Source organism: Vidua macroura, chromosome 20 (assembly GCF_024509145.1).
Source record: "Vidua macroura isolate BioBank_ID:100142 chromosome 20, ASM2450914v1, whole genome shotgun sequence".
NCBI lineage: Eukaryota > Metazoa > Chordata > Aves > Passeriformes > Viduidae > Vidua > Vidua macroura.
In genome coordinates, this window is record NC_071590.1 from 11,092,560 (window position 1) to 11,108,282 (window position 15,723).

Here is a 15,723-nt window from a genome sequence, read left to right on the forward strand (position 1 = left end):
GTTATTTACCAGCCTGCATTGCCTTTGGAGCTGCTTAGCTGTGGAGCCTCAGTAGCCAGGACTTGTCTCCTTCAGCTTCATTTCACATGGGTACAACATCCCCAAAGCTGTGTCCCTGCTCCCACATCTCCCCTGGGATGAGAAGGCAAAGTGACTCCTCTCCCTGAGCACAAATGGATTCTGACAGCAGAGGTTGTGGGTCCTATCCCCTCTGGGCTGGGTTTGTGACTCTGGTACTGATTTACAGCTTTTAAAGCCTCTGGGTCAGCTGGTCCTGTTCTCTCCTCCTGCTCAAAGGAACAGGAGTGGTGGCTCCAGTGCTGGTACCAACACTTTGCACCAAACAGTAAAGAAACCAAAAAAATACCTGCAAGAGTTTAAAAAGCTTTTAATGGACTGTAAGACACTAGTAAAAGAAAAATCTTGTAGGAAAGATGCACTGTAGTCATTTATTGATTGCTTTCCAGGAAATTCAGAATTTTTCTAATAGGAGCAAGTTCATTTGCAGTGAAGACTGCTTTGTTGCCTCCAACACCTCAGAGGCTGCTCCCTCCTTCCCCCCTGCCCAGCCCCGAGTTACAAATACCTGTAGGGTCAGACAGGAAACCGAGGGTACAGAGAACAGGGACAGCACTTGGCTCCAAGGGTCAGTAAAAGCAGCGTGGATTAGCACGGGGCACGATCCAGGACAGACAACGCGAGGGAGGGAGAGGCTGGGCGCCGGCAGCGCGGGGCTGCGGCCAGCCCACCCTTCTACAGCTTGATCTGCTTGGGAAACAGGACATTCAACTCTGTCGGCATCCCAGGGCCTGCAGCAGCCACATCTTACCTGCTGGAGGACAGTGACAACCCCACGGGCTGTGTGTGGGAGGGGAGGGGACAGGAGGATTTCTTTAGTGGCACTCGCCATTCAGTACCGTCCATTGCCAGCAATGGCAGCTCCCAGCTCCAGTCCCAAAACCAGTGTGCAAGAATGCCAGAGACAAAGGTATTTGCCAGAGGTTTCAGTACTGGAGGAACTTCAGTTTTTATTTAAACCCCTTCCCCAAAACCTGGTACTTTCTGGTTGTGATTCCATCAGGTTCAGGGCCCTCAGCTCTGTGTCAACAGCTCCTGTTGCAAATGACACCAGGCCTCTATTTCTGAGTTTTCCTCCCCTCTCCCCTGCCCTTAAATAGGGCTGTGATTCCCTCCTCACTCCCCTTAGCTCAGCCCTCATTTGCTGCATTCCCACCTTACTGAGGCACTGGGGTTTCCACTGCAATGGAAGTTTGTGCGCTTTTTTAAAGATCAAGCCCTCACTCTTTGGATACAGTATCCCAAGTTACTCAACTGCAAGCAGAGGCAGAGGTGGAACAGTGAATATAATATATCTATATATATATATATATCTATATATATATATATCTATCTCTTTACCTTGAAAATTAGAATGTGAATGTTACAAAACCCCACTGAATTGCCAAACTGCCAACCAAACATAGAAAAAAAATGTTTTAAGGGATCCCATGGCTATATCCTGATGTAGAAAATGCTGTACATCCCCCACTTCCACATGTCACAGTCATCTCAGTGACAAATATGGCTGTTCTCAGCCCAAGCTTGAATAGTGACTGGGGGGAAAATCAATCTTTTGGCTTGGAATCCACGTTTTACAAGAACGTGGAGCAGTGATGGGGCTGGTTCTTTACTGGTTTAGCAAAGCAGTGTCCTTAGTCAACATAAAAATGACCTGAGAAATGTTACATTCCTCCAGAGAGTTCATTTGGAATTCATATGTACAAAGTAGAAATAACTGCTGCGCACACACACGACACGGACACACACACGGCCAGGACGGGTCTGTGCTGCCTCCGGCCACTTCCCTCGCGTGGCAGACACAAGCTTGGGCAGACAGATTACATTGCTCAGATTAGTTCTTTGCATTGTGTATTAATTGTACCAGTGCAATAACATTGTCAAAAAGGAGGAGCTGCTCCGAGGGCAGCTAAGGCCCTGGGCCAGATTCAGAAAAGGGTGGTTTAAACTTTTTTTTTTTTTTTTTTAAAGCGAGGTACACGTTAAGCAGAGCTCTGTGTTAAGGGGATGGCAGCGGAAGGCATGCTCGGCTCAGCCTCTTTCTCCTCCACAGCTTTGTCCTCTGCTTCCAGCTGTTCCCCACTTTTCATGCTTTCCTGGAGCTGCTGGCGTCGCTGCACCTCAGCTTTAAGGTTCTCCAAGTCTTTTTGGCTGAAGGGGAAAGCAGGAAGGGGAGCAGACATTAGACTGGCTGTGGGAATGGTGAAGCACCAGGACAAGGTCATGTTCAATGGGGGAACACTGCTTGCACCTCCCTCCCCCACAGCTCAGCCATGCCTGAGCACAGCCAGGACCCAGTTTGCTGGCTGGGTTTGAGCAAAGAGGCACCAAAGAGGATCTGCTCCCTCAGTGGGGCTGGGGCAGAGCAAGGGGTTCATCTCTCTGATGGCCAGGCAGCCTCCAGTTGCTGATGCTGCATTTTTACCACCAATGATTATTTGCAGCCTTAGAACAACAGTCTTGGCTCAGGTCATCTATTTCCACCATCATTCCCATCATATTTTCAACTAGAAGTATAAAGGACAGTTCATAATAATTAAAAAAAAAAAAAAATCTAATAGTCCTGCTGATTGGGATCTTGGCTAAAACAAACAAATCCTGGGGAGCTGGTTTCTACTCTCTTGTGAACTAAGACAATACAGACTTGGTTTCTAAAGGCATAACCCAGAAGAATTACTGTACCTTAGTGGAATGAAGAGAATTCCATTGATAATGTTCAGCTGCTCCAGGACACTGGCCATACTGGGAGCTGTGAACTACATCACAAGGGAAAAGAAGTTTTAGCAACCTAGAGAGGACTCTGAAGTGCTAAGCACGTCCCTTTACCAACGGTTGAGAAAATGGCATCATTTACATTATCTACCTCTGTATATGCTAAGCTGTAAAGCACCATCTAGAGCTTCCCACCAGTTCCTGCAGGGAGCTCCTGCTGAACCCTGCAGGACTTCAGTTAAATACATCACGGTGCCAGTTCCAAAATGTGTTGGGTTTTCTACCCTCCTTTAAGTATTTTAACAAGGGTAAACCCTTTAGTGCTGTTGTTATGGGTTTGAGCCTCTTCACTGGCCACAATTCCCTGGACTTTTATTTGATTCAAGGTCCTTGTTCTCCCTTCATTGCCATGAACTCCTCTGTTGTCAGTTCTCCACAGGAGAAGAACACCCACACACAGAGCACTGTCCCACTCTGTCCTCCCTGCAGCTGGAACCTTCTTTCCCAATCTGCTGGAGTACAGCCTGGCAGGGAGAGTGCCCATGGCTCAGGCCGGGTACTCTGCCAGGTGTGGAGGCAGGCAGGAGCAGCTGGGTTTGGCCCAGGAGGGCCAGTCATTGCTGCTCCATGTAAGGTAAGACAGCCCCTCTGCGCTCCCTGCCCAGCCTCCCCAACCACAACATCCCTGGAAGGAGAACAAAGCATCTGGTAAAAGATGACAGCATTTTTGAGGATGAGGAAACTGAAGTATTTCTGGGTTGAGCAACCTGCTGCCTGGCAGTGAGTCAGCAGCAGGGCAGGGTTGTGTGCAGGTGTGCCAGGCTCTCACCCCAGGAGCTGTCTCTGTACCCCGCTGGTTCCCCAGGCTCCATCCACACGGGTGACAGCACTCTGTGTCTGAGCCACTGCCCTAGCAAGGGCTTCTGCCTGGGAAGGGACAACCTCTACCCGCTCCTGACAGTCCGTGTCCCTCAGGAGCAGCTGGACACAACTTGCTGCTGGCACAGCACGCTCCCCAGTGCCCCGGGTTACCTTCAGTGGCATGATGTTGGCATTGGAGCCGTTCTTGTAGATCTCGTTCATTGTGCGCTGCAGAGCGACCGCTTGCTGCGTCAGGTATTTCAAGTACTCGGAGCTCTCTTTGGTCTTTTCATGGTGTTCACCAAGCTGATGGGAAACGGGAAAAAAGAAAAGGTTCAGCATCACACGTGAGAGCAGGACCCAACCCAGGGAACACACCTGGGTGCTGCCAGCTCAGCATCCCTACAGGAACTCAGCAAAGTGGATTCTACCTGCCTTGGCATTCAAAAACCAGTAAAACAGTTCCTCTGGGAACCTTCTTATCAACATTTCACATTTTCATCAAGTGGGAGCGTATTTGCTGGGTGAGCAGCATTCCCTGCACTGGGCTCTTCTTCCAGGAGCAGCATCCCAGCATTCCCCCCACCTGGACCAGTATTCCAGCATTCCCCACACTGGGCTGTGCCCTCAGCCAGCTCAGCTGAGTCACCCCGTGCAGCCGCAGACGTGCTCAGACAGCCCCGGGCTGGGCAGGAGTTTCACTGAGCAGCAGCCAGGCTGAGAGCTCACTACCAAACCAGTTTGGAGCTGGTATTTAAAGACTAGTGACACAAAACATGGGAAGAAGAGACCAGTTTTTTCCAAGCCCCACCAGAACGTGGGGCTATGCCCCAACACAAGTGCTTGTCCAGACATGGACACATTTGCAGGAAGCTGAGCAAAGACTCCTGGCATAGCAGTGGGTAGTTACTGCACAGGGCAGCAATTTTGCCCTGGCCCTTAAAGGACTCCCTGGCATCTGCTCAGAGCTGTTTGTAGGAAAGGCCTCCCCAGGGCCCAGGCTGGGCACTGGTTTGCAGTGGAACTGCTCAATTCTGGCCCTGCAGCAATGGCTCACAAGTGCACAGTGGGGCCACTCATCACCTGATTCTTGTAGATGGTGTAGCCTTCCTTCTCATGCTGCAGAGCCGACCGGAACTCTGCTTTGCTCTCGTACACTCGGGCAACCAAGTGGTGGCTGAGGGAAGGAAAAGGGCTGAGTCACTTCTCTGAAGAAGAAACATTTTGTGCTGCAGCGAGCGTGACTGTGCCATCAGTGTCGGGGCTGAAAGTCTTAACACGAGTGTCAAAGGAGACTGAATGCAGCTCCCTGGGAGTTCCTTCTCCTCAGCCCAGCTGAGGGTTCAAATACTACACTAATTAGGTTGGATTTTAGCTGGAATGCTGAGAAGTGACCTGCAGAGGTAAAGACTGAGCTGGGCATCTTTTGTCCTGCATCCAGGAAAGCTGAAGGCCACAACAGTGAACCGAAGGGAGAGGCACATCCATGGGAATGCCTTGGGGCTGGATTTATTAACTGGAGAGGAAGGCTGCAGCCCTCAGCCCTCAGGCAGAGCCAGGCCCGAGTCCCTTGGGCTCTCACCAGCTGGGAGAGCTGACTTGGCTTGGACTGTTGGCCTTGGTGCTTCTGGAATGAAAAATAAATTGCTGGGTTTGGCAGTGTTTCTCTGTGGGAGGAGATGGGCCTCTCCAAGCATCCCAGTGCCACTGAGGGACAGCTGAAGACTCTCTGGAGCCTGCACATTCGTCAGCCACTGGAAAACAAGGGAGGCTCTTGCAGGTGTTTAATCAGGTTGATTTGCAGCCTGATGGAGAACAGATGGCTGCAATGTGACAGCAAGAACTGGGAGTGGGCCATGCCTGGCTGACAGAACCAGTTCTGCACTGAAGGACAGAGGGCACCCAGCACTGCAGCAGTGGGCACTGGGAGCAGATCCTACAGGTGTCACCAGTCCCAGCTCCCTTGGGAAAACACAGAAGCCACTCAGGGTTTTTATTCAAATACAAAACTTTATGGGAAAAGACAAAAGCATATTAAATGATTCTCAAAGATCTCTCCCTGAGGGCTGGAACAATTAAACATGAGCATTCAACATACTGTCCCTGTCTCCCAGTGTAATTCCCTTACAGGCTCTCCAACCTTTACTTCCCACATACATTTTTCTATTGAGAGTCCACAGGGACCAGCTTTATCTTGACAGATTTTTTGAGCAAGCAGCATCACAGCAGATCCCCCAATTAACCTTAAGAACAACGGATCCTTATCTTTTGAAATAACGAACTTGGATACTGCACCATGACCTCGGCTCTGGGACAAGACTGAGTATCAGTTCTCAAGCCCAGACCCTCCCATGTGAGTGCTCGGTGACTGTGCTCGCTCTGACAGCAGTGACCCAGCCCAGCACCCCACCCTGCCTCACCTCAGTGCAACCTTCAAAGACTTGGAGCCGTGATACTTGGAGCTGATGGCCAAGGCGTTCTCCAGGAACCGCAGGGACAGGTCATACTCCATGACCCCATGGAGCACCAGGCCAATGTTGTTCTGTACAGAGAAGCCAAGCAGGCATTGGGAAGGACACATTGACACTACAGCTCCTGCTCTGTGAACAGCAGGACCCCACAGGTGGGTCACTGCCAGGAAGGCTGCAACCCCTGGCCAGTCCCTGCAGCAGTAACACGTGACAGGGACCACTGTCCCCCATGGGAGCTTGGCCCAAACAATCCAGGCACAAGGGAGGCAACAAACTCTCCAGTTTATGCCAGTGCAACAAGAACATAATAAACAAAGGAGTTTTCCTAAGGATTACAGTTGCTCAAAACCGTCTACAGTATCCCAGTGCAGAGCTCAGCACAGAGGCTGACCCTCCCAGCTAAAGGGTCAAACTCCTTTTTCCCTTTGTCTGATGGGAACAACCAGTAACAACCCAGGGAGGAAAAGCACTGCCTAAACATTTGTTTTTAACAGCCATCATGTGGGCATCTTAAAGGCCAAGAGGTTTCTCAGAGATTAGGAACTTGGAGACTCTTAAACAAATGACTTACATCTAAGAGTGCCATTTCTGGGTGATCCTCCCCAAATACCAACAGCATGAGGTAGCGTGCACGGTACAGCAGGTTCAGTGCTGTCGAGAGTTGGCTGTTTGCAAAGCAGTACAGAGCCAGGTGCATCTAGGACAAGAGAAGGGACCCAACATTAATGTAAGGAAACTAATCTCACCTTTCCACTCCTTTCCTTAGCTGCACATGAATAAGAAGTCTTCCTCACTGGTTGAAGGACTTCAGTCACTTTGAAATGTCCAGTCTGCTGGGTGATGCACAGTCCCACTGAGGTGCCCCTGAGGACACAGCACTGAGGAAGCTGTTTCATTTCAGTTTCTCTTAGTACACCTCGCAGAATATTTCCAACCTGACTTGCATATGCATGTCATATCTCGTCTATGTTTGGGGGGGGGATTCTTTCCTCTTTTTGTTTTTGACAGAAGCCCAGGGCCAAAGCAGGGAGAATATATCTAAATAAAGATGCAGCAGACAAACACTAGAAACCTAGGTTAAGCAGGACAAATAGTCAGCATGCAGGACACACTCAGCTTTTCACTTTACAGCATCTTAAAACATGATGAAGTAGAGAATTCTGGAAAGAAAGCTGCAGAAGAGAGGAAAATGCAATTGTTTTCCAGCTGCAGACATGAACTAAGGCTCTCAGGCTGCAGCCAGACCCCTGAGGTGCTGCTGCTCCCCCAGCTCCCCATACTCACATATTCTTGGATGGTGTTGGGGTGCTCGATGCCCAGGACCCTCTCGCTCATTAGCACCGCTTTCTGCTGATTGCTTAAGGCCTGAACAGAACAGAACAGAACCCAGGGCAAGTCACACCACGCTGGGAGCTTGAGCAAGCATGGGGAAGGAATGAGAGCACTGAGGAGATCCCCTCAGAGCCCCTGCTTACCTCTGAGTAATCTCCCATGATATAGTTGAGCCGAGCTAGCAGCCTCAGGCAGGCACAGATTTCTACATGCATAGCACCATACACATTGTTGAACAGGTTTAAGGCTTCATTGATGAGCTCACAGCCCTCCTTCAAGAAACCTGAAAAGAAGGTATATCCATATAGATATATATAAAATAACCTCTAACACTGCTGGAGACAGGAAGTGAGACCAACAGTGGGATACACAGACACAGGTCACTGCCCTGACCCATCCTTGCTCATTGCTGGTTATAGCAGGAGTGTTCCAGATGGCCTTGGACACCAGGATTCTCCACCAAACCGTGGCTGGCAGGGGTGTCCTGGTGGCCATGCCCCACATACCCTGCTCTTCCCATTATCAGTGGTCATTCTGAGAGGCAGAGGCACGTGGGGTCTGTACCTTGCTGAACTTTTGCTTGCCCGCTCTGGAAGAAGTGGAAAGCATCGGAGGCTTTGGGGTTTACATGCTTCACTACAGGGAAGATGTTAAGAATATCCTCTTCTGTGAAAGTGGGCTTGTGCCTGTTGTCGAAGTTGTACTCCTTCAGCAGGATCTGGAGGGACCAAAGAGAGTGGAGGGCACAGTTACCATTTCCATAGGCACTTGGCAAGAAAAGGGGCAAAATTCTGAATGTGGATTCACAGTCAAACATCTCCTGTACCACGACCTAGGACAGAACTCTCCAAGGTGGTCAGATGTTGGTGTGCACCACCACCTGTACATGGCAAAATGGCACCGTGGTGGCAACACTGAACCCGTGACAGGAGAGCTCATCCAGTTGTTGTCCTACAGCCCACAGAGGAGCGAGAAGGCAGTGCAATTGTACTGAGGCTAGCTGTTCTTCCAAGGGACATGCCAGCAAGTTTACCCTAAGTGAGAACTGGATTAGAAATCTCCTTCTCAGAGCTGGGACCTGTATTCCAACATGAACACCACAAAGACCTTTTGGGGCTTGTGCTGTGCCTGCAAAACACACTGCACCTACTCTTCATGTTCCTCAATAAGAACATGATGGCAAGGGAGGGAGGATGTGGATCTTACCTGGACTCCAGTTTTGAGGGAGATTTCACGGAGCAGGGTGATTTTCTGTAGATTATACACTTCAGCTGCTTGGTCAGCATTCTCACTGCAGAAAGTACACAGAAGCTTCAGCTCTCAGGGGAGTTTCTGCTCAAGGCCATTGCTCTATTGTGGGTACCTGAGGCACGGGTCCCTGTACAGCCAGGTGCTAACCCAAACCAAGGACTAACACTGCAGACTTTGCCCATGGTCTGTCTGTGAAAGCCTACAGAGCACAGCAGTGCTTTTGCAGAAATCCTATGTGTGTTCTCAAAGCCCGCTGCAGCGTTTGGGCTGAGTACCTTCAGCTCCTGGTGAGGAGCGAGCAGTCCCTGACACGAGGGGATGATCACTGTCCACCTGCCAAAAGTTGGTTTATCCAACTAGCCATGGCTTTTCTCTTGGGCCACTTCATTGGTGCTTCCAGTTTAGCATTCACAATGTGCTCTTTCCTTATTCCCCATCTCTGCTCACGTACAGGAGCAGTTGTCCTTTTTCTGGAACAGAAGCTCCCTTCAGCCTGAATCACTGTTGATACAGACAACAATCTTCTGACTATACTACTTCTGCTTCTCACTTTCTGATCCCTTCTGTTCCCTTAGGAAAGGTTTCCCTTCCTCCTCTGCTTTTCATGGCTGCCTTTGCATCATAGGTTTCATCTGATTCAAAATTTCACTTCCCCCTTCCTACTCTTTGCCCAATTTCTTTCCATTAAAGATCAGTGTAAGTCCCTCAACAGTACAAATTTTATTCAAACAGAAAACAAATAAAAAAGGGAGGTCCTGTTAATGACCAAGAGCTACAGAAGTTTGGTGAATCCAGGGACAAGCCAGGGTCACCTGCTCCACTTACCATTCAAGACTGAAATCAAAATAGTTCTTTGCTTCTGAACAAATATTCTTCCATAGCTCCTGAGGGGTCATGCTTGCCCATGCAGTGTTATCAGCATTGCCAAGGTTCCTGTTTTTCCTTTTCTTATTCTTCTTCTTGGAGACCAGCTCATCAGCTGGAAGATGGGCAATGGGATTTGGGAAGGAGCTCAGGAAACAATTGAGGAAGTGGCTGATGGCGGCGGATAAACCTGACAGTTCCACACCCTACAGTGAGACACAGAGTCAGTCAGGAGAGACACCTGCCATCCCACAGCACTGCTCCAAGCCCGAGCCTCACACACACCCAGGCCTACACAAACAGGGGCATCTTCCACGGGAGGGACAGGAAGGCAGGGTGCAAGTGGCACTAGCACAGTTACGTCGATGCAGGATTAAGTCTATGCCTACACACAGAAATGTAATGTAGGCCTACACATTTTGGGCTGCTACCTGGGACAGAGAAAGCAGACAGTGCAAAGAAGATTTTGGCACTGGAACCAAGCCAGTGTATTGCTAAGGCTGTGTGTGAACACATACAAGGATGTGTAGTGTTGAGCCAATTAAAAAGGCTTCTTAGAAGGGCAAAAGCAACACTGTTTAAGAGGAAAAAGTATTACAAGGAAAATAAGCTGTGATTTCACTTTTAAAAGCCTCCAACATAATGAGTGAGGATCTGGGGAGGAAAAGCATGAATGATTGCTCTCTGAGAAAGCTTTCTTCAAGTGGGAACTTGTTTTCCCTTACATACAGGCCTGTACCTATTTCAGTGCTAATGAGCTTGTACTTCTCGTTGCCATGCAACCCCCAGGAACTGCCTAATGAGAGGAGAACCCCAAACAGCTCTGTTTGTGGAAAAAAGTCATTAGGGAGGACATACTAGGCAAGAGGTCAGATTGCAGGTCATACCTGGAGGTACGTCTTGAAGATGTGTTTGGCTGATCGAGTGATCAATTCACTGATTCCAATTTTCTACCCAAAGGAACAAAGAACAGACTGAGTGCATTGGCAAGAATATGGAAAAATACACTGGGCTTTTGAAGTGGTCTTTTAGCAAGATCTGCAGAAGATACACTATTCTCCCTGCAGCACAGAACTGCAAGAGCATTTGACAGCCCTCCAGGAGCCAGTGAGGAGCCCCTGGCACCTCTGTGCCCACAAGCCACGGGTGCAGCTCAGCACAGCTCCAGCAGTGCTTCAGGGGCTGCCACAGCCCAGCCCCTGCCTGCTCCTGGGCAGCCACACTCACAACACTTCAGAGTTTGATCCAAAGCCCAGATGTGTCTTAGACGCTTAAAAATGCATGGCTGAAAATCCAACTGTGTTACTCACTATTAGATTTGGGAATCCCCGAAGCAATTCTCTACCCCAAAAGATACAGTTCCTAACATTATGAAACCCATTAAGGATTTGGAAAAAAAACCTCTCCAGCCACCACTTACAGGTCCTCCTCCCTCCTCCCATTTTTGAAGCTGTTTATTTTTACACAGAGAGAACAACTGGCCAAGTGGGAATCTCCTTGGGACAAATGATGCCAGAGTGGTTTGAACTGTCTGATGTTAAGCCTGATGCTTACAAAGATGTGATCCAGCTGTGCATGGCCGGGGGTCTTGGTGATGAAGTTGATCACTTTGCCCAGGTAACGCATGTTGATGCCCCTCTGGTGCATGGCCTCAGCCAAGGTCGCCCCATCCATCGGGAGCACCGTGTGATCCAGGCAGTCCTTGACCTGCAGGGTATGTGCAGACTTTGGTCACCGAGGACACCCATGAAGGAAAGAACTTCCATTTTAAAAAACTCCCGCACCAGGAGGCAGGACAGGCGTTCCCCAATGCCACTGCAGACACTTTGTTACCGGGCTGAGGGTTGCCCTGAAAGCAGGCACTGGTCCCAGAAAAGACTCTTTTGGTGGGTAACACCTGCTGTAACACCAGGGACCACCATGGTAACACAGGCAGGGGGGACACCTGCAGTAGCCAGCCCAGTCTGGGCCAGGTCCTTGCCACTGGGGCCAGTTTCACTCCTGTGTCTCAGCAGGGAAAGAGCAGCACTACACTCTCTCAGAGGGAAAACAACTCCTACCTGTGCAAGTAGCAAGCTGACCCTTCTTTAAGGGCCTCACAGTCACTAACTAATTGCCATTTCCAATTAAAAGAGTACGTGGAGCTGTGCACACATAGCTGATAAGGACAGATGGCACTCGCATGTTAAGTTCTGCTGCAGCTGTGCTGATAAACAGTTGTTTAATTCGTGTCATGGAGTAACACCAGCTCCTCTCTGATATGCACAGGACTACCTGCTACAGCAGCTGGTCTGCAACCTGCCCTCACACAGGCCTGTGCAGTGTTTTGGGTTTATACACTGGAGTATCAACTACCTTGTAATCAACAATCACCGAGCCCTTTTCTGGCTCACTCACCTCATTTTTTGTTTAAAGACTGAATAGCTGGTTCTGAAGGCTGTGCTGACTACAGAATTTCTGGATTTAGAGTTCAGAAGAAACTTTCCAACAAGGAAAACCCTCTCCTCACACAAGACCAACAACTCCTGGACCTCCTGGAGTGGAGCTCATGAGTTCTCCCCTGCCAGTCCCAGTGCCTGCTCTGACAGCTGCATTAGCCATCAACTCAGCAAGCATCCCAGGAAAGGAGAAACTGGGATTTCTTATGTGGCCAGGTGCATGGGTAACATCCAAAATGCTTAAGACTTACTGAAGGAGTTTTTAATGACTGCTATTAGTAAAAACAATTTCCCAGTTCACTTCAAATTATTAGTCACCGACTGAGTCACAGCCAGGGTCAGCTAAAACAATAAGCTGTGAAGGATGCCCAGGGCTAGGGAGGATGGCTTATGTGGTCTCTATTGTCCCAAACTCTTAGCAATAGCTTTAATTACCAGTGCCAAAAAATTTTTGTTGGACTGAGGTGAGAAAATTGTGCCATGATGTAAGATGGGAAAAGGAAAACCCCTCGTGCCTTGCACGCAATGCTCATGCTGTTCCCTGTGCTCCCCCACAGTGCCAGAGCCTGCAGCTGCTCAGGCAAAGCTGCTGTCCCAGAGGTCACCAGGGCCACGGCTTGCTGAGAGCAGCCAAGCTCTGAGGGCAGCATCACACTGGCTCTGGGCTCCTTACCAAGCCTGGGATCTGGCACGACAGCAGGAAGGCAGCAGCATCCTTCAGCAGCTGCTTCTGGTCCTGCACCTCCTCTTTGCTGGACTCCGGGAAGCGAACACCTGGGAGAGGAAAAGAGAAAACACATCAACCACAGCAACTCACAGCAACAAGCCCTCCCCACAAAGTACATAGTAAGAGCAGGTAAAAAGTGAAGAGTAATTGTCTCCCTGGAATTAAAGATGCTTCAAAACTTCTCAAACTATAAATGTTTTGATGGGAAGAGCATTGGCTGCTGTGTTCAGGCAGTGGCTGGGCTGTTCAAACTCGATGGTTTGGCCATTCTCCTGCACACTGCCCCAGTATTCACCCCTAGAAACTCTGGGAGAGTCTCAATTTCCCAATAAAAAATATGGCTCCAAGTAATGGAAATTCATGTGTGATGCCTGTGCCTGATGTGTGCATGTGAAAGGGCACTGTGACTACTCACTGAAATGCTACTAAAACAAACCCAGCCCCTCACTGAGGTCCCAACATCAGTCGTTCAACTACAAGTGTTATTTTTTGTGTAAACTACTACGTGAGGATCAAATTTGATTTTTTTCTTCCCTCTGCTTCTTTTCACGTGGTCTCATGGCTGGGATGCTGGAGAATCACAGGAGGATTCTTGGCAGCACAGCCCTCCCCCAGGGGTGGGAGATGCTCCCCGCCTGCACTTGGCAGCTCCAGCACTGCAATCCTTTGCTGCTTCCCCTCCTCTGCATCTGCGTGCTTCACACAGAGCCCTGCACCCTGCCCAGCCAAACAAAAGCCAGCAACAGTCTTGGCTACAGCACAGTGTTTGTGTGCAGCTGGCTGGACACAGCTACCCTCTGAAGGGCTGGTCCCAGCTCTGGTACACATACCTGGTGAGAAAATATCTGGGTTAAACCGAATATCAAATGATGTGTCACTAATGGAGCCTACAGCCTTGCAAGCATTCCGAATCACTTCTCTGCTTTTGGGATCCACTGGAGCAGGAAGAAAAACAGAATAAAAAATGAATGTGGAGTTCAGGAAATGACAGACCTAGCTATTAAATTAAGTTTTGTTACTAAAAAGAGCAATGATGGCACATTCTGAAGAAATCCATTATAAAAACAGTCAATTGTAAAGGAGAATGGCTGCAAAGTCTGAATAAGAGCACGTAAGATGACCCAAAACCCCCATGGATGTCCCCACTTCCAAGCACGTGCTCTCAGAAATCCAAGCCTGGGGTTCCCAAAGGTGCCCATGCACTGCTGGCCTCCTGCCTGGCCCCAGCCCTCCCCAGGCCAGCCTGGCTGGGCTCTTGCTCCCAGGGAAGACTTGAGGGGCTGGTGGCCTTGCTGGGTTCAGACACCTGCCCCCAGGGGCGAGACGTTCATCAGCTCTAACAAAGAGGCCAGGCAACACTGACAGGCAGCCAGTGCTTGTGCTGTTTAACCACCATCAATCAGCCCAACCACCCCCAGCCTGGCGCAGCTCCCACCAGTGCCAGCCCACCAGGGAGCTGGTGCTGAGGATGAAATACCTGTTCCATCATCAGACGCGATGGTCTCAGCGAGCTCCTTCACCTGATCAAGCCCAGTCACGCTGTCGTCTATTTTCCCATCCTCTGACTCAGGCCTCTCGCTGTCTGCAGCGCCATTCTCTGCACAGGCACCATTTTCCAGCGCAGCTGAGCTCTCCTGCTTGTTGGCTTTCTGCTGCATCAGCTGCAGCGCAGCCAGCTTCATGAATAAGAGATACCTGCAGCAAAGGGAAAGGGCAATTCAGCACAGCAGAATCCCAGAGCACCACACATCTGGAACCTGTCCCGCTCCCTGAGCTCCCCTACCTCGCCAGCACCAAGTGAGCCACACATCCCACCACAAACACGCCTACAGCAGTGCCCACAGGGTTTTTTCCAGCCTCTAGAAACAAACATTTCAGGACATTGGGAAAGCCTTAAAAAGAAGCATAAATCCTTCCCATTCCCTAGCCATCAAGTGGAAAGGACACCTGCAGGGAAAGAGGAACTTCTAAATGTTTGGCAGGAATCAACAACAGTAGATCTGGAGACTAAAACACAAACCATCTCTTTCCCTGGCTCCCTGTCCAAATCCCTACTGTTCCCACCTCTTGTTAATTAAGTTCCTGTAACTGCATTTACACAGCCAAGCAATAGGGCAGTTAGCTGCTCACTCCTGGGAGCTCTGCTGGGATGTTCCCAGGACAGTGCAGCAAGGTCCTGACTTGAACCATGACCTGACCAGCTGCAGGTGGAGGAAGAGGGGAGCGCTGCTCACCTGTGTTCTACAAAGGCATCAACAAGCTCTTGACGGAGACAGCAAAGCTTGTGTCTGTGCTGCTTGGGGAACCCCATTTTCTTACATTCCTCTGGCATCTCCTCCCCTTCAACAGGCAGGAAGTTTAGATCTGGAGGGAAAGTGCGTAGCAGGTCCAGGATGTAGTGACGCCCATCATTGCCAATAATGCCTTTGCACTCTACTGAGGAGCACAGCTCCACCTCCTCATTCTTGTCGTTGAGAACTTTGTGCTTCTGGATCTTCAGCGGCCTGCTGGTCTTCTCCAGCAGCTCCAGGTACTTGGGGTGTGACACAACTGTCTTGCCAAAGTCTATTGACCCATAGATGACACTCTGTTCCTGCTCCCGCTCCAAGATGCCAGGAATAATAGACTGGGCTGTCACCCTGTAACCTCTGTAATCCACCACGACAGTCCCCAGCGTGTACAGCCCTTCCACATCCACAGCGTTGTAGGTCCTCACGCCATTGAGATCATTGGTAGGAGCCACATAAGCAGCAACGTCTCCACCAAAGTCCTTGTAGTGGTCACGGACGTCAAAGCCCAGGCTGAAGAAAATGTTGTTCCAGATGAACATCTGCATCTTGGTCTCCTCGCTGGGGTTGATGGCCATGACATTGCCATCAATGACAGCCATAGCACCTCGTGTTGCTGCTGCAGTGAAGTCACTGTGAACCTGGAGGCACATGAGAGAAAGCGGGGTCAGGACGGGCCCCCACGCTCTCAAAGCTCCCTG

General features: G+C 49.9%; 1 protein-coding gene across 2 annotated transcripts in view; it reads right to left on the reverse strand.

Annotated features, from left to right (window-relative positions):
- Positions 1-371: 371 nt before the first annotated feature.
- CLUH (clustered mitochondria homolog) overlaps positions 372-15,723 on the reverse strand; it is a 32,757-nt gene continuing 17,405 nt past the window's right edge. For both annotated transcript variants that reach the window (XM_053995465.1, XM_053995466.1), the window contains exons 10-26: positions 14,969-15,663; positions 14,212-14,429; positions 13,565-13,669; positions 12,681-12,781; positions 11,124-11,276; positions 10,457-10,519; positions 9,531-9,775; positions 8,661-8,745; positions 8,019-8,172; positions 7,598-7,737; positions 7,407-7,487; positions 6,694-6,819; positions 6,072-6,193; positions 4,735-4,828; positions 3,823-3,957; positions 2,761-2,834; positions 372-2,229 (exon numbers count right to left, since the gene is read on the reverse strand). In XM_053995465.1, the coding sequence (XP_053851440.1) occupies positions 2,061-2,229; positions 2,761-2,834; positions 3,823-3,957; positions 4,735-4,828; positions 6,072-6,193; positions 6,694-6,819; positions 7,407-7,487; positions 7,598-7,737; positions 8,019-8,172; positions 8,661-8,745; positions 9,531-9,775; positions 10,457-10,519; positions 11,124-11,276; positions 12,681-12,781; positions 13,565-13,669; positions 14,212-14,429; positions 14,969-15,663 (2,760 nt within the window). In that variant the 3' untranslated portion in view covers positions 372-2,060. The remainder of the gene's footprint in view (positions 2,230-2,760; positions 2,835-3,822; positions 3,958-4,734; positions 4,829-6,071; positions 6,194-6,693; positions 6,820-7,406; positions 7,488-7,597; positions 7,738-8,018; positions 8,173-8,660; positions 8,746-9,530; positions 9,776-10,456; positions 10,520-11,123; positions 11,277-12,680; positions 12,782-13,564; positions 13,670-14,211; positions 14,430-14,968; positions 15,664-15,723) is intronic.